Genomic DNA, 24,190 nt, shown 5'->3' with positions numbered 1-24,190 from the left:
AGCTGCCTAAACAGATGCGGCATACAACATAATTACCTCGCATACACCCTTATGGAGGATATTCAGTTTTAAAATTCAGACTCCAATCTGATTTAACCACACATCGAATACCAAAGATGGCACTATTGGTCTTCTTTGCGTCGTAATGTAAATGCTCCTTATAATGAAAAGTTTTATCAAGGAGTACCCCTACATACTTCTAAACCTGAACATATTGATTTCGATGACCTGACATTGAAACACGGACTTGCCGTGTCATAGCCAAATGGCCATTTAACAGCATCATCTTGGTTTTATCCAGGCTGAATGCCATCTTATGTTGACAGCCTCACAACTCAAGTATCCTGCATGCTCGAGAGGCGCGGAGTTCAACCTCATTTTGCGAACATCATTTGACCAGCAGTAGCCCGTCATCGGCTAAGCATCAACGTGATAGCCACAGGCAACCTCAGCTGCATCAAAGAATCAAACTCCACAACCCACAATAAGGGGGTCATCACACTGTTTAAGGACCAGTAGACAATGTCGTCTCCACTTTGTGGCCACCATCATAAAGTAGAACTACTTCATGTCCAAAGTAGCTATGCATTACCTGCATTTCATTTTTCGTACACCATGTCTCTGTAATTGAAATAAAGCAGAAAGTCACTACAGATTGTTAATTGCCCCGGTTATGTCAAGGAAAATCCCCAAGACATGCCCAGAACTACTATTCTTGGCAAAGCTTAAAACTCGTAAAATAGCATCTTCCGTCCAAGGGGACGGAAGATGCTATTTTTGGTTTTCGTCCTGGTAAGGACCAGGACGAAAACCATACTCATCCTCCATTAATAACTGTTGCGATATCAACCTCTCATTAATACGCAAATCTTCTCGAAGACCTTACTAATAACCAGTAAGAGGCTGATATGAAGAATTAACAGTGGGATCCTTGCTGCCATCCTTAAACAACAATTTAACTATTCCCTTTTTCAAACAAATTGGAAAGTAGCTCACAAATAACACTTTGTTAAATACTTAAGAGAAAATATCCACATTAACATTCACTGAAGGAAGAAGGAGCTCCACCATTATTCCATCAAAGCCAGGAGCTTTGCTCTGCCAGAGCTACAGATTATCTCACGCCCCTTCGCCTCAGTAACTTCTGAAGATAAAACATCCACGTAATAAGAAGCAACATTGTTTTGAACAATGGTAAGCAGTTTCTACAGCTAAATCATCATCCGGAAAAAGATCATCTAACAAATTACGTAGGATCTTAGTTTTCGAGATCAGTCCTTGCCTGGTTGAAAGAGTGGATAGAAGAATGTCCTTCTTTTGTTTATGGCTTAGTATTTGGTAAACAACACTCCATGGCTCTTTGTTACCTTGTTCCTGAACAAAGGAACGCCAAGAATCATGTTTCGCCTGCCTTAGCTTCTGATAATAACAACAGCTCAGCTTCCTATACTTTGATGCCAAATCTGCTCGTCACTTGGGGTCACTCTCAGTTTGAGAGGACCTCCGTAAACGGAGAACAGATAACTTCAGCTCAGTAATTTCTCGCGCCCACTAAAAGGGCACCCTCTTCCGACTCGAACTGTGGGAAATGGAACGCACAGCGGCATCGATGAAAGCCGCCGATAGCCTACCTGCCAGGTCCCCAAAATCAAGACCATCCAGACCCCTGTCCAAGACATGGAGCCAGACCGAAAGAACTGATAAACCTCCGCTAATTGGCTTTCCTTTGCAGAAAATGCTCTTGTTGAACTGGAAGATTACAGCTGTAACCATCACTCAGGTCACCAGTAATCTCGTAGACAAGTCAATAACTGCTAGAGCAATCATTGACAACCTTCCAACCACAGACATCCAGGAATGTATCTTCCAACCGTGACATTAATACTAGTGCTGGTAGTCGCCTCCTACCGTCCACCATACCAGCATAAGTTGACATTAAAAACCTCTAAGTCATGTTAGACAAAAAAACCTTCAACTGCTTCACTCCTCTCATTGGTATAACCACTATGTCACATAAGAGATTTTGTATTAACATTGGCACCAATAACAATAGAACTATACTCTAAAATTCTGGAAGAATATTTTCCCAGACATCAAGATGACGCTCGGCAGGATCTCAATACTGGAAATAACAACTTACAACATAAAGATGTAAGTTCTGAATATTAACCCAACAACAACATGATGATTGTTAGAGAGCTGCCATAAGAAGACACAAATTATTTCTCATCTGCACAAAACAGAGTACATGATGTCAAAACTATAATAAAATTGCTTCCATTCTGCAAAAACTGGCAGATCACTAGATGCTGCAACAAAACAACATCTAGCTTATGACGGAAGGCCACCTCAGCTAACTCAATTTGAACAACAATACAAATAACCTGTGGATTCAACTGACTGAAACTAACCATCAAGAGAATTAAAATAAACCTTGACAGTTCTCAAATATGATCCACACTCCTGGCTATCAACAGAGTGCTTATGATCTTTCCTCAACCTTTTACAATTTATACACGATGGAAGATTAGCCTTTTTGGGATAGTTATCACACTTATGTCCCTCCTCACAGCAGTGGGCACAGGTAATGGGCAGATCACAGATCTTACCCCTGTGATCATACTGACAACACTTAAAACACCACTGCTTATTGACATACTCCTTGACACTGCAAGAAGCATAATTGATGATCAGCCTTCCTAACGAGGAAGGACCAACTTCAAACACCCTGCAGTAGCGCTCTGTATCACACCTACTTGTTTTAAATAAAAACCAACACTTGGATTTAAATGTAGCCTCGAGAGATCACCTTATCCTCAGGGTTAGATCACTCTTTCTTTTTGGATCAGCTGTCATGTCACTTTTCTTGACCTTTAATGAGTTCAATATAATTTTAACTGTCTCATTATCAGCCACTACAAGAAGTCCCTTCTTAGTTTCTTTTATGTTTCGAATTCAATACTTTCAGTTGAAGTTCACAAGAATGAATATTATTCTGTCATATATGTTATGTTGAATAAAGAATTTGTTTTAAATTAAAATAAATCTTGGCATAGTTTTCTTCCTACTCAATACTGTATAAAAAATATATAGATTCAGATTTTCTGAATGTATGGATTCTGAAAATATGTATAGATTCTGAAAATATATAGATCTATAAAAAGCTATAGTACCTAGAGCTTCTGTTTCATGAAATTTAATTATTAATTGAGAAATCCCATAGTTATTACTATTACTATTATTGTTATCCCATAATATTGTATGCTGTGCTTATAAAAAGATGCTTAAACTAACATTACTTATTCAGATGGAAGGATGATATATTACATCTGTAAATAAAGTAATGAGACTGGTTCAGAAAAACTTTTTATTTATGATTCAATTATACATGGACTATATCACCTGCAAAATAGTTCCCTCAGGAAGCCATGCAACGCTTCAAATGTTTTCACACTCTTCATAGCAGTGTTGGTACTCAGAAACCGGAATATCCTTCAGATGGTTGGTTACATTTTTTTATGTTTTGTACTGTTCCAAAATTATGTCCTTTGAGGTGTTTTTTAAAAGTCAGGAACAGGAAAAATTTGCAGGGACTCAAGTCAGGTGAATAAGGTAGTCGAGGAAATACAGGAATGTTTTTTTTGCCAAAAACTTATTAATTGATAGTGCAGTGTGACAGGGTGCATTATGATGCAGCACCCAATTGTCTTTGATGGCTGGTCTCACGTGGGCAACTCTTTTCCACAGTCTTTCAAAAATTTCTCAGTAAACATATTGATTTACAGTCTGTCCTGTAGGCAAAACTCCTTATGGACAATGCCATTACTATCGAAGAAACAAATTAGCATGGTTTGATTTGTTCATTTTTGCTTTTTTGGATTGTAGTGAGCTCCTTGCTCTGGCATTTATTTTATTTCTTGGTCATACCCAAATATCCAAGATTCATCACCAGCAATAACATTTTTTAGAAAATCAGGATCAGTTTCAATTTGCCCTAGAAGATCGCGGAACACTTCCACCCTGTTGTTTTTCTGTTCAACAGTGAGGGTTTTTGTGATCAGTTTTGCACAAACTTTTGTCATGTTCAATGCGTTTGTCAAAATTTGATGGACTGTGGTACAGTTCAAATTCAATTGTTCTGCAATCATTCTGACAATTAATCGCCAGTTGTAATGTATCAAGTCTCTGATTCGCTCAACATTGTTGTCAATTTTGACGTTAACGGTCTTCCAGAGTGTGGATCGTCCGCAACTGGTTCCTGGCCATCTGAAAATGCTTTAAACCACCTAAAAACGTAAGCTTGTGACAGAATATCATCTCCATTCATCCTTATCGATTTTGAAAAAGTTTCAGTAGCATTCTCACTGAGTAACACAAAACTTAATTGCATAATGTTGCTCAAAATTAGTATCACTCATTTTTGCAACGTACAACAAAAAATTGTTTCACAAAAAAGTTTGTTTACATCACATGTGGCAAAATAGATGAAAAATATTAATACCTAATATAAATCAGCTGTTCATTTAACCATATGTTTACTAGTAACTTTACAGTGTTGCCACTTTGGCTGCCAAAAAAAACTAATCTCATTACTTTATTTACAGACATACAAGGTCTGTATTACGTGATCTAGCTTGTACAGTCAAAGCAAAATTCTCACCTGAATTAGAATCCCATTAAAATCATATAAGCGTAAGTTCTGTATTGCATGATTTTATGTATGCTGTGTCAATCATTATTACCAATAATTATTGTTCTACTTATTAAATACCATTTTCTTCTAATTTAACATTTTAAATTTGTTTTAACCATCTTACACTTTTTATTTCTAAATTTTATTATGTTCAAAATTAGTTTATTTTGGAATATTATTTACAACACTATATAACTAACTTCATATTCTGTTAAGTATAAATTCATTGAGAAACCATACATTTTACTACATTAAGCTTACTTTTTAAAATAAATGGAGTATTGTCAGCACAGTTGAAATGTTCAACTATTTTTCCACAAAAATTTAGTAAATAGGAAACAACCTTTTTTGTGTTTACTTGTTACATTACATCACACATGATTTTATTAAGCAAATTGTGACTGAAATCCAGGGATAAAATGAATTTACTCTGGAAGAGAAGTAAAAGTAAGGGAGGTAGCTTTAACTGGTGATGGAATAGTCAAACTGACTTGTTTATATTATTTTTGTAATTTAAATGGAAAAGATCTAAGTCTTCTGTAAAAAAATGTCATATCCAACATTCCACAGTATTACTTACTTGAGTACTTCACTTTTGTGTGAACTTAATTATATCTACTTCTTTCAAAATATATAGATTTTTATTAATTAATTATTTTACACATCTGACGTATTTTGTATTCCAATGTTAATAGGTAATACAAATAGATCCTCAATTGAAAAAATTAATAAAAACAATTCTTCTCCCTGTTGAAAGAATAACATCTGTTACATTTGGTGGACCATTACTTGATATTCTTTACGTAACAACAATGAAATTGGGATTAAATGATATGGAACTGAGAAAACAACCACTTGCTGGTTCAACATTTGCAGTTACCAACCTTGGATCCAGAGGTACAATAAATAATCCTGCTGTTTTTTATTGTGCTAATATTAATAATACAGTGTTCTCAAATCATTAATTGTAAAAAAAAAAATCAGATATTATCAGATACAATTAATTATACGTTAAAAAACAGAACGAAGGAATGTTCAAAAGGAATTTCTCACTCGTTTTTTTTATACTTTTATACAATAGAAAAGTTTTTGTAAATTTATGTTAATAAAGTTGTATTTTATTAAATACATGTTTGTATAGCATAATTCATTTAATTGTTTCAAATCTACTATTCCTTTCGGTTTCCAATTAAACTTCTCTTCAAGAAGGAACCTTTATAATCAAGAAATTGAAGAAAACTTTTGAGCATGAACTAAGATTTCGAGTAGAGACAAAAATAAAATGGTAAAATTCCTTGATATTTTTTGGTTTTAATTGTAAATGGTATTAACTGCGGTTGTTTAATTTTCCAATAATAACTGACAAAAGTATACAGTGAAATTGCATTGGAGATTGCATTAATTTTGGAAATTTGTAAAAAGAAGCATATTATATGTAGTGTAGATATTATATTTTTACTTTGTAACTGTTTGATGATGCTGCTTCATGAGATGTTCTAAGTGTTAAAATATCATCAGATTGTAAACTGGTTAGTATCTAACCTGTTATCATTGCTTCTGGTAACCTTCATTAAGAGAAAATTAGAAATAAGTTAGAAAAAATACTTAATGGCTAGTATTTATTAGCTGAATTTGGTTTATTGGCCAGGATTTGTTTGCTGAAAGATGATCAGTGTTGTTGATTTTTTATTATATATGCTAAGGTCAAAATTAAATTTTATGAGGTTGAGTCTCGACGGAGGATATGAACAGGAATAGATTGGAAAAGTAGAAGGCATATCAACTAAAAGATACAATAAACGCCGGCTATGAACACTCATTGTTGCTGTGTAATGTAGATGGTCTTCATATCTTTGTAAATGAGGGTTCACGAGAACTACTTTAAAAAACCGGGTGATTTGATGGGTTGTCCTTTAGAATAAGATGCTAGCAGCTGGTTACATCTATCTCAAAGTGATGGCTCACCGCAATTAACATGTATGCTTGTGACAGGGCTTGATCTAAAGGCACATGAAGGAAAGCATGATGTGCAGTATCCAACATATTAAGCACGTTGAGGTGTGCTAAAGAGTAGGCGATGGAACTATAATCTCAATGGGACTGAACTAAAAAATAATACACACGCAATATACATGATTGATTGGCCCCCACTTGATGTTGATAAGGATTTGCAGCATATGTAGAATTTGGAAACATTTCGTTTTTAATTTTTTATGTGTTTGACCTGTGTATGATGGCTATCAAAAAACAAATATAAAAACTTAACATCAGAAGAGATAGTAGTTGGTTTTCCATTAAGAAATACTTGTGGAATAAAAGGGTCTTGTAGGTGAGAGAAGAATATACATTTTGTTTTTTCAGATGAAAAAGTGAAGCCGGTAACCTTGGACCAAGCTTCAAGGCGAGATATAGTATTCTGCAGCAGTCAGCTGTGGCTGTTGAACAAGACTTGATATGTATAGCAAAATCACCAAGAAATAACCAACATAAAACAGGTAGCTGTACACATTTAGTAATACTGTTGATTGGTATAAAAAACAAGCTGTCACTAATATATTTCCTTGAGCGATCGATCGTGTATGTGGCGTTTTTATTATCCTCAGTTTGATCCTGTTTAGATTATGGTTATGTCGCCTACTCTTCAACACGCCATACCGTGCTTAAGATGTTGGATGCTGTACATCATGCTATTCTGGAGATAAAAGGGCTTGTGTCTCTAAATACCATGTAAGCCTGTGGTTCACATTCTCTCCATCACTTTGCATAAAATGATTGTCAAGGAGATAAGGCAGTAGCTTGATTGGTATGCTTTATCTTTACCAGGTTTAAGAACTGGTACTACAGGGCTTCCAACCAGACAGGTGGGAAGACTTGTGCAGAGAACAAACCACCATAAGTACACAATAGGTGTGGCGCTGATTTGGGAAGGTGTGAGAGCATACTGAGACGAGTATTGTCAGATCCAGGGGAGGTGTCACTTAGTTTATTAGCGCATGCGACAACTCATTAAATGTAAAGGGAGCATATATTTACCGACCAAATCATTAAGTTTAATGATCCTATTTTCATCCTATATCTTATTACCTCTGTAATTTGTTAATATATGATGAAGAGGGAGACATCGAACAAAAATAATCTGCCAAGTTAGTTGCGACTGCAGAAGATGATGAAATAAGTTCTCCACCATGAATAAGTCCGAGAGTAGATTTTTTTCTGTGATATGCAAATTACACAAAGCGTCTTTTATGCAGTAGATGTGAATATAGTATATGTGATTGTGTCTATATAATTCATCCATGACTTTCTCTTAACGACCAAGAACACCCAACGACATACTGCTCTAGTCTTAAGGTACAAATTCAGATGTTCATTTGTAAGTCTGCGGTTAAATTTACACAATGCTTGACGTCATTTCCTAATTGCATTTTGGAAATAACTCCACCAAGGAACAGAGGGACGTCTAGGGTTTCCAGATGTTTGTGTATTGTATCTACTAGTATTCTCGAGTACCAGGGAGGGAAAAGAGGTAAGTTGATCCAGGGCAACTGCACTATCGTCATACTGGGATAGGAAGGTTTTATGGTAACTGTTCCAATTTTTCAGTTTTCTTTTTCAAAAATCCATCTTCATGCCTTTTTGTTCAACAAGTGGTTGACACCAAAAGCAATAATAATTGGCCTATGGTTATTGCCGTAAAAGTCGTCATAAACTATTAATAATGGAGATGGAATTTGGATGAGAAAATTTTGTATATCTAATGCATCAAACTCGGAGTTCGGTGAGAGATAAAGATTATTGATGTGTAATTTGGAAGAGACACAGATTTTCATGGTGACTGCAGGGATGTGGGTAGATAGTGGTATCCTTGTACCTGATACCCTGTTCTGCATGAAGATAGCAACTCTACCACCTTCTCTACTGCTACGAGACAGTCATATCTCTCACAGAAATAGCCCCTGAGTTTTACTACAACTTGTTCCATAAGGTGCATTTCTTGGAAGCACATTATTAAAGGTTTTTTTGCATGCATCAATACTCTAACTACTTCAATGCGGGACCAAGAACTCAAACGTTTCACTGGATAATGTGCATCAATAAAGGAAACTATAGATATAGAATTATATATATACATATATATTTATATATGTATGTATAATTAATTGTAGGTTATCTGGTTTTTCTCTTTAGAATTTTTAATTTTAATAAACTCTGATGCTCTGGAGTTGGTCCATTCCGCTTTGATGTTTCGTATTTGCTTCAGCTCTACAACACCTTGAGGTCAGTAACGTTAGTCTCTAGAACTTCCCAACATAAAATTACTCCACAGCCATTATTTAAGGTTTTGTGACATACTGTACTTATGTTTATACCGTCCATGTTGGTGAGACGTAAGAGAAATCGACTTTGCTCATCATTAAATATTTCGATTAGTATCTAGCTGTCACTTAATTTCTTGACGTTCTTCAGTGAATCACATGATCCTGTTACTACTTTGTTGATCGGGAAAGGTGAGACCTTATGAAGAGAGCTGCCGTCCTGATTATTTCACAGAACTACAAATGTAAAATTTTTAAATTGTAGAAGGAAACAATCATAATTTAAGTTACCTTCCAAAGGACTGTTTTCCTTGACAGACAAAGCTGATTGAGGACTTTTCATAAGACAACACATTGACAACACATAAGACAACATACAACATTGACATATAAGACAACACATAAGACAACCCACATTGGTGGGTTTTTCAGATGAACCACTGACCATCATAGAATTTAAATGAGGACTAGAAATTTTGGTCCTATGAGTACCAGGGAAAAACAGGACCGCCTTTGTGCGGAGCCCACATCTACAGAGACTAGAGCTAAATTCTTATTGTCCAAGTGCTCAGAGGACATTGTTCGAGATTTACTGTGTATAGGCATCTACCCATTGGCGTGATAGTTTCCACCTTCGGTTATGGTTGTGTTTCGTAAGGTAATCTAACACCACCAAGTGTAGGTGTAAGAAGAAACAGTGTACAATGTTGTTGTGTTGCTGTATTAAGGATGTTGTAAATTGCAAAATGTTCTTGGTGTAGTGCTTGTATCCAGTACAAAGAGTTCAGCAGTTCAGGGTGTAGTAGGAAGAAAATCTGGAAAGGGTAGGGCAGTGGGGATGTCAGTTTCCAAAGTCTGTATAAAGTAAGATCTCCCATCATGGACTATGTTCTTTTCTCCAACCAGTTTTCCAACTATTGCCATGACACCAGCAACTAAGAAGAAACAGTGTAAGATGTATTTGTAGTGTTGTGTAAGGGTATATATTGTAATTTGTGTAGTGTTTGTGGTGTGGTGTAAAAGGATCAACAGCTCAGTGTACAGTGGGAAGAAAACCTGCATAGGCTAGGACTGTGGGGACGCCAACCCCCAAAATCTTAAAGAGTAATTCTTCCCATTGAGATGTTAAAGAAAACTGCTTGGAAGTGTTAAGAGAAAATAATAATTTTATAACTTCAACATTGTCAGTTTGACATCTCATTCATCGAAGATAGCAATAAGAACAATTTATACAAGAATAGAACAAGATGAATATCAATGTTATAGAATATGATTTAATTTAGCATTCAATTCTCATTATTAATATCTGTCTTATTACAATGATTATATTCTATTACTTGAACTTGCTGAATATGTATATTTTAAATTCATTTGTTAATATTGCCTTTCAATGTACACATATATATTCACTGAGTTTTTAAATCATAAATAAGAATTTGAAGAGTGAGATGAATGGTGCACACTGTTAATTGTTTCAAATTATGTAGAATAATAACTGAGAACATTCCAACCCCCGTAAGGGAAGACACCCACTTTGTGACAATTCCGGTTGTCACACCATCCCCTGTTCCTAGCCCTGATGGGCTTTAACGGGAGTTGTCTTCAGCTGATTACACCTCACACTAATAAGCCAGGCCTCGGTTGGGATGTCATCAATGTAAATGCCTTGGTAGACATTTACATCTGATTTTTAACTCAGCTTTTGCTTTCACTGCAGTCCTCTTGCAGACATTTTGACTATCCTACATCGTACATCGTTGTCCTCTGAACTAGCTAACCGTGTTCGCGAAAGCACGAACCCCGCGCCTAGTTCTACTTTTAAATAAGCTACTTGTGATTGTAAATGTCTCGTATCATGTTAGTCTATTTGGTAAATATAATGCATACCACCAGCATTGTTGATTGCAACAACAGAATTTATTCCTATTTTTCTTAATGTTCTCATTTCTTTCTGATCTAAGCCTTCAATTGGATTACAACTACAGACTCCGGTCTGGTCTACCAGGGAGAGGTGGACAGACTGCCGACTTCCATTCAGCTCCATCGCAGAGTCCCGTGTAACATTTACTTCATTACCTAAAGCAACCATCATTGAGATGGTGCTACACCCCATGGGCTGCATGGATACCCATGCCCTTGGCAGTGCAGTCACCATCCTGCAGACAGCTTATTCTTTACATAATTCCCAATACACTTCTAACTTACTGAGGCGTGATGCTAATGCGCCTACCTCCAGCCAATCTAACTGTCTAGGCGGTACCCTAGCCACCTGGAGTACCACTCTACTCATACCCCCTCAGCTGATCTGCTCAGTGGTGGTTTCCGAAGTTCTAATTGAAAATAAAACAGTGTTGTGTAATGTTTGCAGATACCGTTTGAGATTATTTGAATAACTGAGAACATCCCAACCCATGGGGGAAGACACCCACCTTGTGAAGCTTTCTGGTTGCCACCCCCCCTCCCTGTTCATATCTCTGATGGGCTTTAATGGGAGTCGTCTTTTGCCCTGTAACTTTTTACATCTCACAGTAATAAGCCAGGCCTCATTGGGATGCCACTGATGTAAATGCCTCGGTAGACATTTACTTCAGTGATTTTTAAACTCAGCTTTTGCTTTCGCTGTAGGGCTTTGTCCAGAAATAACTGAGAACAGTAAATTGTGTTCATTCATGAATATTGACTGACACTGATTACAGTCATATGAAAATATGTTTGCTATTATCAGAAAATAATCAGCTAGTTGGGATTCTGTGAAATGTCAAATGAAGTCTGAATTTGTAAAACTTTTTTCTAATCAAGGAAACTTTACTGTTGTAAAAACTTATTGATAAGTAAAATAAAATAGAAATTTTTATAAATGGGTAAGAACAGATGATAGGGTGTGGATGTGCAGTTATGAAAAGGAAACCAAAGCATATAATCATAACAAATGTAGGAAAATTATCATCACAACCAAAAAAAAAATTACAACAAATTTATTCCATTATCAGGGTGTTGTGAATTGCCTTTACATTCCTGCTGTTCATCAGGATTTTTTCTCAAGATCAACAGATAATATGAATTTTATTTAGTGTAATGTATAGTTTGACAAAGGTAGTCAGAAAAAAACAACAAAGATGTGGAATAGCAATGAACATATTTCATCTTCTCCCTGTTCTGTTTCTTATCAATGAATTTTAACAAAGCATACTACAATTGTAACTCCTCAACCCTCCTGCTCTCTGAAATTTGCTCTTGGAAACTTTTATCTTTTTCACAAAATAAAATCAACCTTGAAAGACTAGCATTTTAAAATAGTTGGAGACAACAAAGAAATTTTGGTGTGGATTCTTTCACTATTACACAAACAAATTTTAGAAAACTTACCAAGAAAAAAGTGGAAGGAGAAGTGTGTTATAAATGTTGAGAAGTATTTTGAAAGAGATACGCCAGAATAACATATAAATTACTGAATAATTGTAAAAAAAAAGTTTAGTTTTATTTCTTTATACAGAGCTCTAGTAAAAGGTAAAAACTGAAGAGAAAGATAGAGATTGGTGTTTTTGTAAAACAGATATATGAGTATGTTTTATATTGTACATTTATTAAGGTTAAAATATTAGTACAGAATAAAGAGGTATAAGAAATAACATTTAAAAGGTTAAATAATAAGTCACCTTAAAAAAAAACAAATGTGTAAAGTAGTCACAAAAACTAAGGTAGAACAAATAATAAAACAAACAAAGGTGGAATAAAAGCAAACATATATCCCATTATTATCATTAACAAAAATCATATATTTTAAACAAACTACTGCAGATACAGAGTAAATGAATATGAATGCAAATTGTGTGGTGAGATAAATGGCAAAATCATACAGTGTCCTACGATTTGCTTCATAAATACTACACGTTAGTTAGCTTATTGTAAGGATTAGGCCAAAATAAAACAAAAATTAATATGCAATTAAAAGTAATATTTTTCTTTTCAATGTTAAATAAGTAACTGTAATTATATTTTAAAATTACTTTACTGGAATCGCTGGTAGGAGTATATCATTTAAATCTTGCTGAAATAAAAGTATAGAGGGTAAATCTAATAAAATTTACAAACTGCAGAACACTCAACAGAGTATTTGGTATAAATAACAACTTAAGTAGGTAAAAAAAGACAAGGCATTTCTGATTAAATAAGGAAAAAAAATTCAAATAAGTTAAAGGTAAAAATATAAAATTTAAAGATAAGTCTAGTTACAGATTTAAAAAATATTAATAAAATAGAAAATAAAATAAAAAACAAATTATTTCTCATTTTAGTCAGAGGTTAAATCAATTAACAGTTTTATCAAAAAAAGAAAAGACTAAAGTTTTAATAAATTATACAAACATGAAATATATAAAAAAATTGTATATAAATTATACAGTAATCATAAAAAGTTAAACAAGTGACATTACTTAACTTATTTAAAAAAAAAAAAAAATAATATGAAGAATTTATTATACAAAAAAGAGAACTATTTTTCAACTAAATAACACAAACAGACTAAAATAACATGTAATATTAAGAAAATATTCACTATATTAAACAGTATTAGAGAAAAATTTGAAACAAAAATAAGAAAACAAACTTTAAAATCAAGAAAAAGGTAATTAAAATACTGAAAGAGACTTAGTAAAAAATAAAACTAAATCCAACACTGTAAGATGAATATTTAATAAATAAAATAAATCTATAGAAAGAAGAAAACAAAAAATTTCTTTTAATAAAAAAAGGTTGGATTTGGAGTGTAGTTCTGGACACTTGGATGTGAAAAATGGATACTAAGAAAAAGAGTAAAAGAAAGAGTGGAGGTATTTAAAGTGTGGGTAAGGATTGCATGGACAGACAAAGTGAAAGTGAAGTAATGAGAAAGTTAATGTGAATAGATTCTCAACCAGAATAATTTAAAATAAGAAAGCTGATTGGCTGGAACATTTCATTAGAAGAGAAGGGTAGGTTAAAATTGTGATAGATCAGTAGAAGGAGAGAAAGAGAAATACTGGAAAAGATTAAAAATTATAGAAGGTGATCTAAAATCTAAAATGAAATTTAAGCAATCAATATTTCAAAACTTATCAGGAAGTAAAAGAAAATAATGGTAAACATGATGTAAATTATAGTAATCATTGTTTAAAAGAAGGGGTACATTAATTTGGTGCTTTTGCCATTTATTCCTACCTTTCTGTCCATCGTGATGGATGTAAAGTACATTCAAGTTCAAGAGGCTCTAGTCACACTAGCTTTCTCTGAGAGTAGTCATGTTTCACAGAATGGTCAATCGCTGTGGTGAATGAGTAAAAGTATCACTTGTAGGGCTGACCTCAACTACATTTTGGTGAGCTTTTGTATGTCGATGTGCAATTGTATATTTGGATCGGAAAGGAGGCAACGGTAAACTCATTTTTATTATTAAGCCTGGCTTTGTATGCTTCTTATTCTTGAAAATTTTATGCCGATTTTGGAGGATAAATAAAGTTTCAAGTTTCCAAAACACATTTTAGTTATGACATTTGTTGTAAAAGACAAATTTAAAGGAATCGATTTAACAATTAACAAATTAATTAACAATTTAACAAATTTAACAGACCAATACGGAGTGATCGTTCTGTTAAAAAACGTTCTCAACGCAGCCGTGCGGGAGAAAAATTTTTAATTAATTATTTTAATATTAATGGTGAATTTTTTTTCCAAAATGAGCTAAACACATGTAAAATGAATTTTCATTTATCTTTTTTACTTTAACGGTGTAAGTCGTAGATAATTTTTACTGGTCATTTTTCTCATTTATTGCAGAAGTTTGATATAAAAGAAACAATAACATAAAGCATGCAAAAACTTAAAAACATTTTTTTACTTCCTTGTACGAAGTAAAGAAAGTATTGTGATCGCGAAAAATTTCGGTTTCCAGATTTCAATGGAAATCTCCATTTTGACATCTCTGAATCCACTGTGACTAGTTCGGCGTGACGTCTGTACATACGTATGTATCCCTCATAACTTAAAAATGATTAGCAGTTAGGATGTTGAAATTTTGGATTTAGGACTGTTGTAACATCTAATTGTGCACCTTCTGTTTTGATTGAAATTGACTGGACCAAAATATAAAGAAAATTGGATTTTGAACTTTTTCTTAACTTCAGTAGTACAGAGAAGTTCTTAACTTCTCTTGAGAGCATTTCAATGATATATCATAAGTTTATTATTTTCATTGATTCCAGAGTTGTAGCCAAATAAAATTTTAATTAATGAAATAATTGTATCTTACAAGGGGAAAGGCACATTGTTTCGAATCAGACTTCATCTCCTTTTTTTTTAATTGTTTTTTTTTAATTTTAATATATTGATTTATTAATAATTATTAACCTCTGTTTGTAAAAAGGTTTTACGATAAATAATAATTTAATAATAACAATAAAAAGAAAAAACAAATGGAACAAATCTGATAAAAATAAGTTGTCAGACTTAATGTATAGTGGCGGAGATAAAATTTTTCTGATTTTACTAATGCCTAACTAACATTCTTCTCTCTTGGGTACTCTCTCTTGGGTCACTGCTCTTTTATGTAATGATTTTTCCTATCCTTGCTGTCCCAATTGCAAAAAAGTAACAGAACTTAGTGTATCCAAGTTGCATGACAGGAAATATCAGGGTATTTAATAGTACATCTAGTTTTAGCTGTTATCCCAGATATTTTTATTACAGAAAAATAACAATCTGTGGTGTGATCCTTTAGTTCTCTCGAAACCATTGGAATTGCAAATGACATGTGACTGACCATTTAGCCAACCAATCAACAGTGTTACACAAGAAGCATAGAGAACATGAGGATCCCAAGTATATCCTGATTGCCTAATTTACTTCCAAAATACAATTCATACGACTTTTTTTTTTGTCAGTAGAATCGTATTTCTTTTCTGAGACTTCAACATTACCTGATCACAGATGTAGCAGAAATTGTTTGGATGATTAATGCAATTGCGAGACATTTCAATAACTAATAGTGATTAAAAAGAAACACTTTATAAACACACTAATTTAATAAACATACACTCATTTTATTGAACAAAATATACCCGTTAATACGAAAGCCAGCTACAAAACTGAATGTTGCACACACGAGAACTCGCACTTGAATGAGAATTAAAAATACTTCTTTAGTCTGGACAACCTCCTCTATGAATCATGAGACCTTGCCGTTGGTGAGGGGGCTTGAGTGCTCAGGGATACAGAGTAGCTGGACCGAAGGTGCAACCATATCGGAGAGGTATCTGTTGAGAGCCAGACTAAGGAATGATTCCTAAAAGAGGGCAGCAGCTCTTTCAGTAGTTGTTAGGGGTGTGAGTCAGAATGACTTAAACGGCCATATCAACATCACTCAGTCCTCTGAGTACTGCGCAGCTGAAAGCAATGGAAAACTACAGCCAAGAAAATGAGACTCTCTGCATTTTCATATAGCAATGATGGAGGCGCCTTCCTTGGTAAAATATTCCAGAGGTAAACTAGTCCCCCGTTCGGATCTCCGGGTGGGGACTACTAAGGAAGGGGTCACCAGAAAATTAAAAAATAACATTCTACGAGTAGGAGCGTGGAATGTTAGAAGTTTAAAAAAGGTTGGTAGGCTAGAAAATTTAAAAAGGGAAATGGATAGGATAAATGTGGATGTAGTAGGAATTAGTGAGGTTCTGTGGGAAGAGGAAGGCGACTTTTGGTCAGGTGATTTTAGAATAATTAACTCAGCTTCAAATAATGGGCAGGCAGGAGAAGGTTTCATAATGAACAAGAAGATAGGGAAGAGAGTATAGTATTTCAAAACGCATAGCGATAGAATCATTGTAATAAGAATAAAATCAAAACCTAAACCAACAACGATTGTTAACGTCTATATGCCTACAAGCGCCCATGATGATGATCAGGTAGAGTGTGTATACGAAGAGATTGATGAAGCAATTAAACACGTAAAAGGAGATGAAAATTTAATAATAGTTGGAGATTGGAATGCAACCATTGGAAAAGGGAAGGAAGGAAATATAGTGGGTGAATACGGGCTGGGCAAAAGGAATGAAAGAGGACACCGACTTATAGAGTTTTGCACGAAGTATAATTTAGTAATTGCCAACACCCAATTTAAAAATCATAATAGAAGAATATACACTTGGAAAAAGCCAGGCGATATTGCAAGGTATCAGATAGATTATATCATGGTTAAGCAAAGATTTAGAAATCAACTCGTTGACTGCAAAACTTACGCTGGAGCAGACATTGATAGCGACCATAATTTGGTGATAATGAAATGTAGATTGGGGCTTAAAAACCTGAAGAAAAGGTGTCAGATGAATCGGTGGAATTTAGAGAAGCTTGAGGAAGAGGAGGCAAAGAAGATTTTTGAGGAGGACATCGCAAGAGGTCTGAGTAAAAAAGATAAGGTAGAAAATGTAGAAGAATAATGGGAGAATGTTAAAAAGGAAATTCTTAAATCAGCAGAAGCAAACTTAGGCAGAATAAAGAGAACTGGTAGAAAACCTTAGGTTTCAGACGATATATTGCAGCTGATGGATGAACGTAGAAAATATAAGAATGCTAGTGATGAAGAAAGTAAAAGGAACTATCGGCAATTAAGAAATGCTATAAACAGGAAGTGCAAACTGGCGAAAGAAGAGTGGATTAAAGAACAATGTTCAGAAGTGGAAAGAGAAATGAACATTGGTAAAATAGACGGAGCATACAGGAAAGTTAAGGAAAATTTTGGGGTACATAAATTAAAATCTAATAATGTGTTAAACAAAGATGGTACACCAATATATAATACGAAAGGTAAAGTCGATATTCCACCCATCTGGAATATATTGAAGAGTTATACGGAGGAAATGAATTAGAAAATGGTGTTATAGAGGTAGAAGAGGAAGTTGAGGAGGATGAAATGGGAGAAACAATACTGAGATCTGAATTTAAGAGAGCATTAAATGATTTAAATAGCAGAAAGGCTCCTGGAATAGACGGAATACCTGTAGAATTACTGCGCAGTGCAGGTGAGGAAGCGATTGATAGATTATACAAACTGGTGTGTAATATTTATGAAAAAGAGGAAGTTCCGTCAGACTTCAAAAATAGTGTTATAGTCATGATGGCAAAGAAAGCAGGGGCAGATAAATGTGAAGAATACAGAACAATTAGTTTAACTAGTCATGCATCAAAAATCTTAACTAGAATTCTATACAGAAGAATTGAGAGGAGAGTGGAAGAAGTGTCAGGAGAAGACCAATTTGGTTTCAGGAAAAGTATAGGAACAAGGGCAGCAATTTTAGGCCTCAGATTAATAGTAGAAGAAAGATTAAAGAAAAATAAACCAACATACTTGGCGTTTATAGACCTAGAAAAGGCATTCGATAACGTAGACTGGAATAAAATGTTCAGCATTTTAAAAAAATTAGGGTTCAATTACAGAGATAGAAGAACAATTGCTAACATGTACAGGAACCAAACAGCAACAGTAACAATTGAAGAACATAAGAAAGAAGCCGTAATAAGAAAGGGAACCCGACAAGGATTTTCCCTATCACCGTTACTTTTTAATCTTTACTTGGAACTAGCAGTTAATGATGTTAAAGAACAATTTAGATTCGCAGTAACAGTACAAGGTGAAAAGATAAAGATGCTACGATTTGCTGATGATATAGTAATTCTAGCCAAGAGTAAAAAGCATTTAGAGGAAACAATGAACAGCATAGATGAAGTCCTACGCAAGAACTATCGCATGAAAATAAACAAGAACAAAACAAAAGTAATGAAATGTAGTAGAAATAACAAAGATGGACCACTGAATGTGAAACTAGGAGGAGAAAAGATTATGGAGGTAGAAGAATTTTGTTATTTGGGAAGTAGAATTACTAAAGATGGACGAAGCAGGAGCGATATAAAATGCCGAATAGCACAAGCGAAATGAGCCTTCAGGAAGAAATATAATTTGTTTACATAAAAAATTTATTTTAATGTCAGGAAAAGATTTTTGAAATTATATGTTTGGAGTGTCGCTTTATATGGAAGTGAAACTTGGACAATCGGAGTATCTGAGAAGAAAATATTAGAAGCTTTTGAAATGTGGTGCTATAGGAGAATGTTAAAAATCAGATGGGTGGATAAAGTGACAAATGAAGAGGTATCGTGGCAAATAGATGAAGAAAGAAGCATTTGGAAAAATATAATTAAAAGAAGTGACAGACTTATAGGCAACATAATAAGGCATCCTGGAATAGTCGCTTTAATATTGGAAGGACAGGTAGAAGGAAAAAATTGTGTAGGCAGGCCATGTTTGGAATATATAAAACAAATTGTTAGGGATGTAGGATGTAGAGGGTATACTGAAATGAAACGACCAGCACTAGATAGGGAATTTTGGAGAGCTGCATCAAACCAGTCAAATGACTGAAGACAAAAAAAAAGTCTGGACAACATTTTATAAGTAAATATAATAACGACAGAAATAACTAATGATATGTTTATAATAACATGAAAATAGGAAGGAGTCACATTCCTGAACATTTTAATTGGTGTATAAATAATAAACATAACTAATATCTAGCAAATCAGTGTAACAACAATTAAGGGACTGTAATAAATCAACAAAAGCTGTTAGTTGATGCGTAAAATAAAATGCGTTCACAAAATGCTATGCTTGTAAATTTCATGCATGATACTACCTGAAAATAAGAATGGTAGTAACAAAAAAAAACTAAGCTTGATAGAAGAATCCTGAATTATTATTTGAAATCAGGATGAAAAATACTATAAGAATCAGTTATTGTTTTTCATTTAACAAAATCATTGTTCATCAGTGAATTTTTTTTTTTTTTTTTTCACTCTACTCCCCTGGGCCGGTCCGACTGGTTGGTATTGCGCCACCCAGGGGAGTGTCTGGTAAACTCTAACGAGCCTCTCCACCTACCGGCTGAACATCCGGCGTGGCAGGTCGGCTCGCCGGTGTCAGCTCTTTTGAGTGATTTTCTGTTTGCCCATTTGGAAACCACGACATACCTCAAATAGCCATAACGTGGCACCGGGTCTTTTCTTACCCTTCTTCTTCATCGGAACCTATCTAAACCTTTGGAGTCCTCAGTGGATCATTGAGAACGACACACCTCAGCGTGCCGTCTCTCATCACTGAGGCTGTCCACCCTACCCTATTCTACACTAGTAACCTAGTCGCCTTTCATCTATATCCTTCTCTGTTAATACTGCTACTATAAATTCCGTAACCTTCTTCCAGTTTATTTCGCTCCTCAACATGTGCTCTAGGACCTCTGCTGGGCTCATGCCTATTATGCCACAGTTCCTCCTTTTAATTGCCCACCTCTCGCAGCAGAAAATTGTGTGTTCTGCATTGTCAATTCTCTCACAGTACATACATTCTGGACCTGGCCTTCTTCCAACACGATGGAGGTACTCATTGAAATTGCCATGACCTGTAAAAAACTGCGTGATATGATAATTTAACTCACCATGTTCCCTGTCTAACCATAGTGCAAGATCTGGAATCAGCTCCTTCGTGCGTCTGGCTGGTCCATCCTCCTGCCATCTATTTTGCCATCTATGTCTAAGTCTATCTTTTGCTTCATTTGCTTCGAGGCCTTGCGCCCTCTTGACTCTATTTAGGGTCATTAAGTCTATTGGTGGCACCCCAGACAACACCTCATAGGAGACCGTCCTGTAAGCTGAAACAACCCCCAGCAACAGCCTCCTATGAGTACTATGAGTTACTATGAGTAACCAGTCTGTTCAAATTTCTTTTAACCCTGACTGAGTACCACCACACTGGTACTGCATATAACATCATAGATGTCACTGTGGACGCTATCGCCCTTCGCTTAGTGGGTCTTGGAGCTCTCTGCGAAGACATTATTATATTCAAATTCTTAGTCATCTGTTCACCTTTGGCACATATGTCTATTATATGCTGGGTGAACCGGCAATTCCTCTCATAAGTCACACCCAGGTATTTAATCTTTTCGACCTCTGTTATTTGTTGGTTTCCAATTTGGATGGCCGGACGGTCTAAAATCCTCTTCCCTGTGAACATAATATATTTACATTTTTCTATTGCCAGCTGGAGTCCCCTCTCTTTCAACCAATTATCTATCGTCCGTAACGTGTTGTTAGCACTCTCTTGTACATCAATGTTTTACCCTTGATGAGTATCGCCAGGTCATCGGCATAGGCAATTACTTGTACCCCATCCTGATAGTCCAGTCTTAATATCCCATCGAAGGCCAGTATCCAGAGTAAGGGTCCCAGTACAGACCCCTGTGGCACACCGCCATAAATATTGAAACGTAGGCACTCACTCTGCGTCTCCACCAAGCATTCTCTATTTGAGAGGTATTCCCCTATCTGCCTTCTTAAATAAGGACTGATACCTTTTTCCACTAATGCCCTATTTATTGATTCCCACTTAATAGAACCGAATGCATTTTTTACATCTAAAGCTATGAATAGGGGAATACGCCTCGTTCTTCATGTGCCGCTCCTAGTATCCTTAGCCCAGTTGATCACCTTTGTCGCCTGTATCGTCGAACGACCCTTCATGAATCCAAACTGATTTCCACTAATGCCTATTCCTTCCTCAAGTTCCTTAAAGATTCGGCCAGCGAGCATCTTCTCCACTACCTTCGCCATGGTATTTAAAAGACTCAATGGTCTGTATAAAGGTTCTCCATTCTCATTTGTGCCTTTTGGAATAAACACCACCCTAGATTCCTTCCAGATTCCTGGAAATGTCTTGTTTTATAATCCATGGCTGGCAACATCAAGCATTTCATAAGGAATTCTCTTTATCAGCCCTTTAAGGAGTGCCGCTGGAATTCCGTCTGGACCCGGGCTCTTCCTATTACCCAGTTGTGCTACAGCCAAGTGCAGTTCAGAGAACGTGAAGCGTCTGGGTTCGCAATCTATAACATTTCCTGCAGTTTCTACTCTACCGGGGAATAGCTCATTAAATTGTTGTTCTACCTGCTCATTATTTAATACGGGCAGACGCCTTCCAAATCGCTTAGTGATTATTTTGTATGCCTGTCCCCAGGGGTCTCCGTCTAACTCCTCGCAGAGTCTGTGCCATTGTTTTTTTCTTAGACATATGTATAGCTTTGTTTAAGGCCCGTCTGGTCTCTTTATAAGCCAGAGATGCCTCCTCGTACTCCAGTCCGCCTCGCATTCTGAGTCTCTGCTTCCTTCTTCTGCGTGATTGTAGGAGCCCTCTCAGTGTTTCAATCTCCATATTCCACCAATACACTGAGTGTCTATTGGCTCTTCTGTGAGCTACTCTGCCCATTTCTTGTCTTATAACGTTAGTCAGGGCAACTGGTGTCAGATTCTCTATGTTGATAATCCTTTTGGCCGTTCTATCGATTATGATCTTGATCTATTCCTTTGTAAAACTACTATAGGGCATTTTCTCTCTAGTCACATAGTCTGAGCCTTTTATGGTAATCATAGTGGCATGATGGTCACTTGCCACATCATGTGGTAACACTCGCCAGTCCCAGTGTTCCCTACTCCATCTATCGTCTATGATTGTTAAGTCCAAGACTGACGAGTGTCCTCTCGCCTCATATGTAGGGGTGCCATCATTTACACAATGACAGCTAATTGCCCCCATCATATCCGTAAGGATCTCACCTCTGCGATTGGTGTATGCGCTCCCTGCTGCAATTGCTTTACTATTGAAATCACCTAGAATAATGACTTTCTTCCTAGCGTTATTTACTACTCCTTGTATTATGTCTAGTCTTCTAGTAAATTCATGTATGTCACAGTTTGGAGACACATAGGCACCAATCGCTAGTGTTGAATCCGACTCCACCGCCAACATGCCTCCAGATCTGGACGTCAATCTCCATGCTATCCTGCCACTTACATCCATAATTGCCATGTCACCATTTGTATCCACCATCCAGCCTGATCTAGCAACAAAGTACTTGTTCGGCTCCGTGATTATCAGTAAATCAGCCCTCTGCTCTATGACCAGTTCACTAACCAAATCATGAGACATGGTGCTTCTGTTTGCATTAACCATTATCACCCTAAGCATTTAAATGTTTTGAGCACCCCCAGCCTCCGGTGCGGTGTTCTTGGCTCCCACAGTCCAGGCAGATTCTATGCTCCCGGCATTCAGCAATCTTGTGGTCTCTGCCTCCACAATTGAAGCAGAGATCCATTCTGTCAGGGCCCTTGCACTCATGTTTACGATGTCCAGTATTCCAGCATCTGAAGCACTTTTCCTCTGATTCCCTAATATATGCCCGACTATTTACCCAGCCAATCCTCAACCTTTGTTCCACCAGCTTACAGGCAGCCCTATACGAGGTGATAACTGTAACATTTTGGGTCTCTGCGTACCCTTTTCTAATTGACGATATCTTGATGTCCTCATCAGTACCTACTCTTGCAGTAATTGCAGCAAAAATTTCTGTCTCAGTGGTGTCATATTCTACATCCCTGATGTGAACTATTGTGCGCCTTCCCGCTCTTGTACGCAGGTCAACATGCAAATCTGCCGCCTTATCTCGTAGGTTACTTCTAAACTCAGCAGCTTTCTGCGCTCCCTGAATTCTCACGTGGAGTTCTTCATTCCTGCCCTTACGTAAGGAGATGACCTCTTTTGCATCTTCGCTACTTACTGCAGACTTCATCGTTTTAAGTAAATCAGAATAGGATTTTCCAGCTGCTTTGATAACCACAGTACGACTGTCAACTGCCGGTGGTGTCGACTTTTTAATATGGGCTTGTCCAGACTTGCCTTGTATAGCTTTACCTTCAACTGGGATCGTAAGCACTTTAACCGCTACTTCCTCGTCTCTCCGCAAATAAGATATTAATTTCTTCATATAGTTTCCAATATTATTATTGGGGACGACAAAAACTAAATTACCAGCCTGAGGAATAATCTTCCTTAAAGCCCTCAATATAGCTCCAATTGTGCTCTTCTCAGTAGCATTACCGTCATAGTAGATTTTGTATTTACTTTTCTTAATGTCGTCACAGTCTCCAAGAATTGATTGTACATCTTTACGAATGTCGCCTACTTTGTATTTGGTACTAATACCTTCTTTTTCATCCCCTTGACTTGATTTACTTAAATCACTAACAGTACAAGAGTCCACCACCTCAGAAGGCA

General features: G+C 36.0%; 2 protein-coding genes across 2 annotated transcripts in view; one reads left to right on the top strand and one right to left on the bottom strand.

Moving 5' to 3' along the window:
• The window catches only part of LOC142321852 (regucalcin-like), a 53,271-nt gene extending 46,038 nt beyond the window's left edge, over positions 1–7,233 (top strand). Inside the window, exons 6-7 of the mRNA XM_075360312.1 lie at positions 5,389–5,590; positions 7,055–7,233. Of these exons, the coding sequence (XP_075216427.1) occupies positions 5,389–5,590; positions 7,055–7,146 (294 nt within the window). The 3' untranslated portion in view covers positions 7,147–7,233. The remainder of the gene's footprint in view (positions 1–5,388; positions 5,591–7,054) is intronic.
• A 15,202-nt stretch (positions 7,234–22,435) lies between these two features.
• Positions 22,436–23,089, bottom strand: LOC142317624 (uncharacterized). The gene has a single exon (XM_075354182.1). The coding sequence runs from the start codon at positions 23,087–23,089 to the stop codon at positions 22,436–22,438; it is 654 nt and encodes a 217-aa protein (XP_075210297.1).
• Positions 23,090–24,190: the final 1,101 nt, after the last annotated feature.

Source organism: Lycorma delicatula, chromosome 1 (genome assembly GCF_047948215.1).
Source record: "Lycorma delicatula isolate Av1 chromosome 1, ASM4794821v1, whole genome shotgun sequence".
In the NCBI taxonomy this organism is placed as follows: Eukaryota; Metazoa; Arthropoda; class Insecta; order Hemiptera; family Fulgoridae; genus Lycorma; species Lycorma delicatula.
Note: the sequence above shows the minus strand (reverse complement) of the source record. Positions and strands in the feature narration are given on the sequence as shown.

Bases quoted from the DNA above. Each gene is read 5' to 3' on its own strand.
- LOC142317624 (XM_075354182.1), bottom strand. From the start codon at position 23,089: ATGGTTAATGCAAACAGAAGCACCATGTCTCATGATTTGGTTAGTGAA.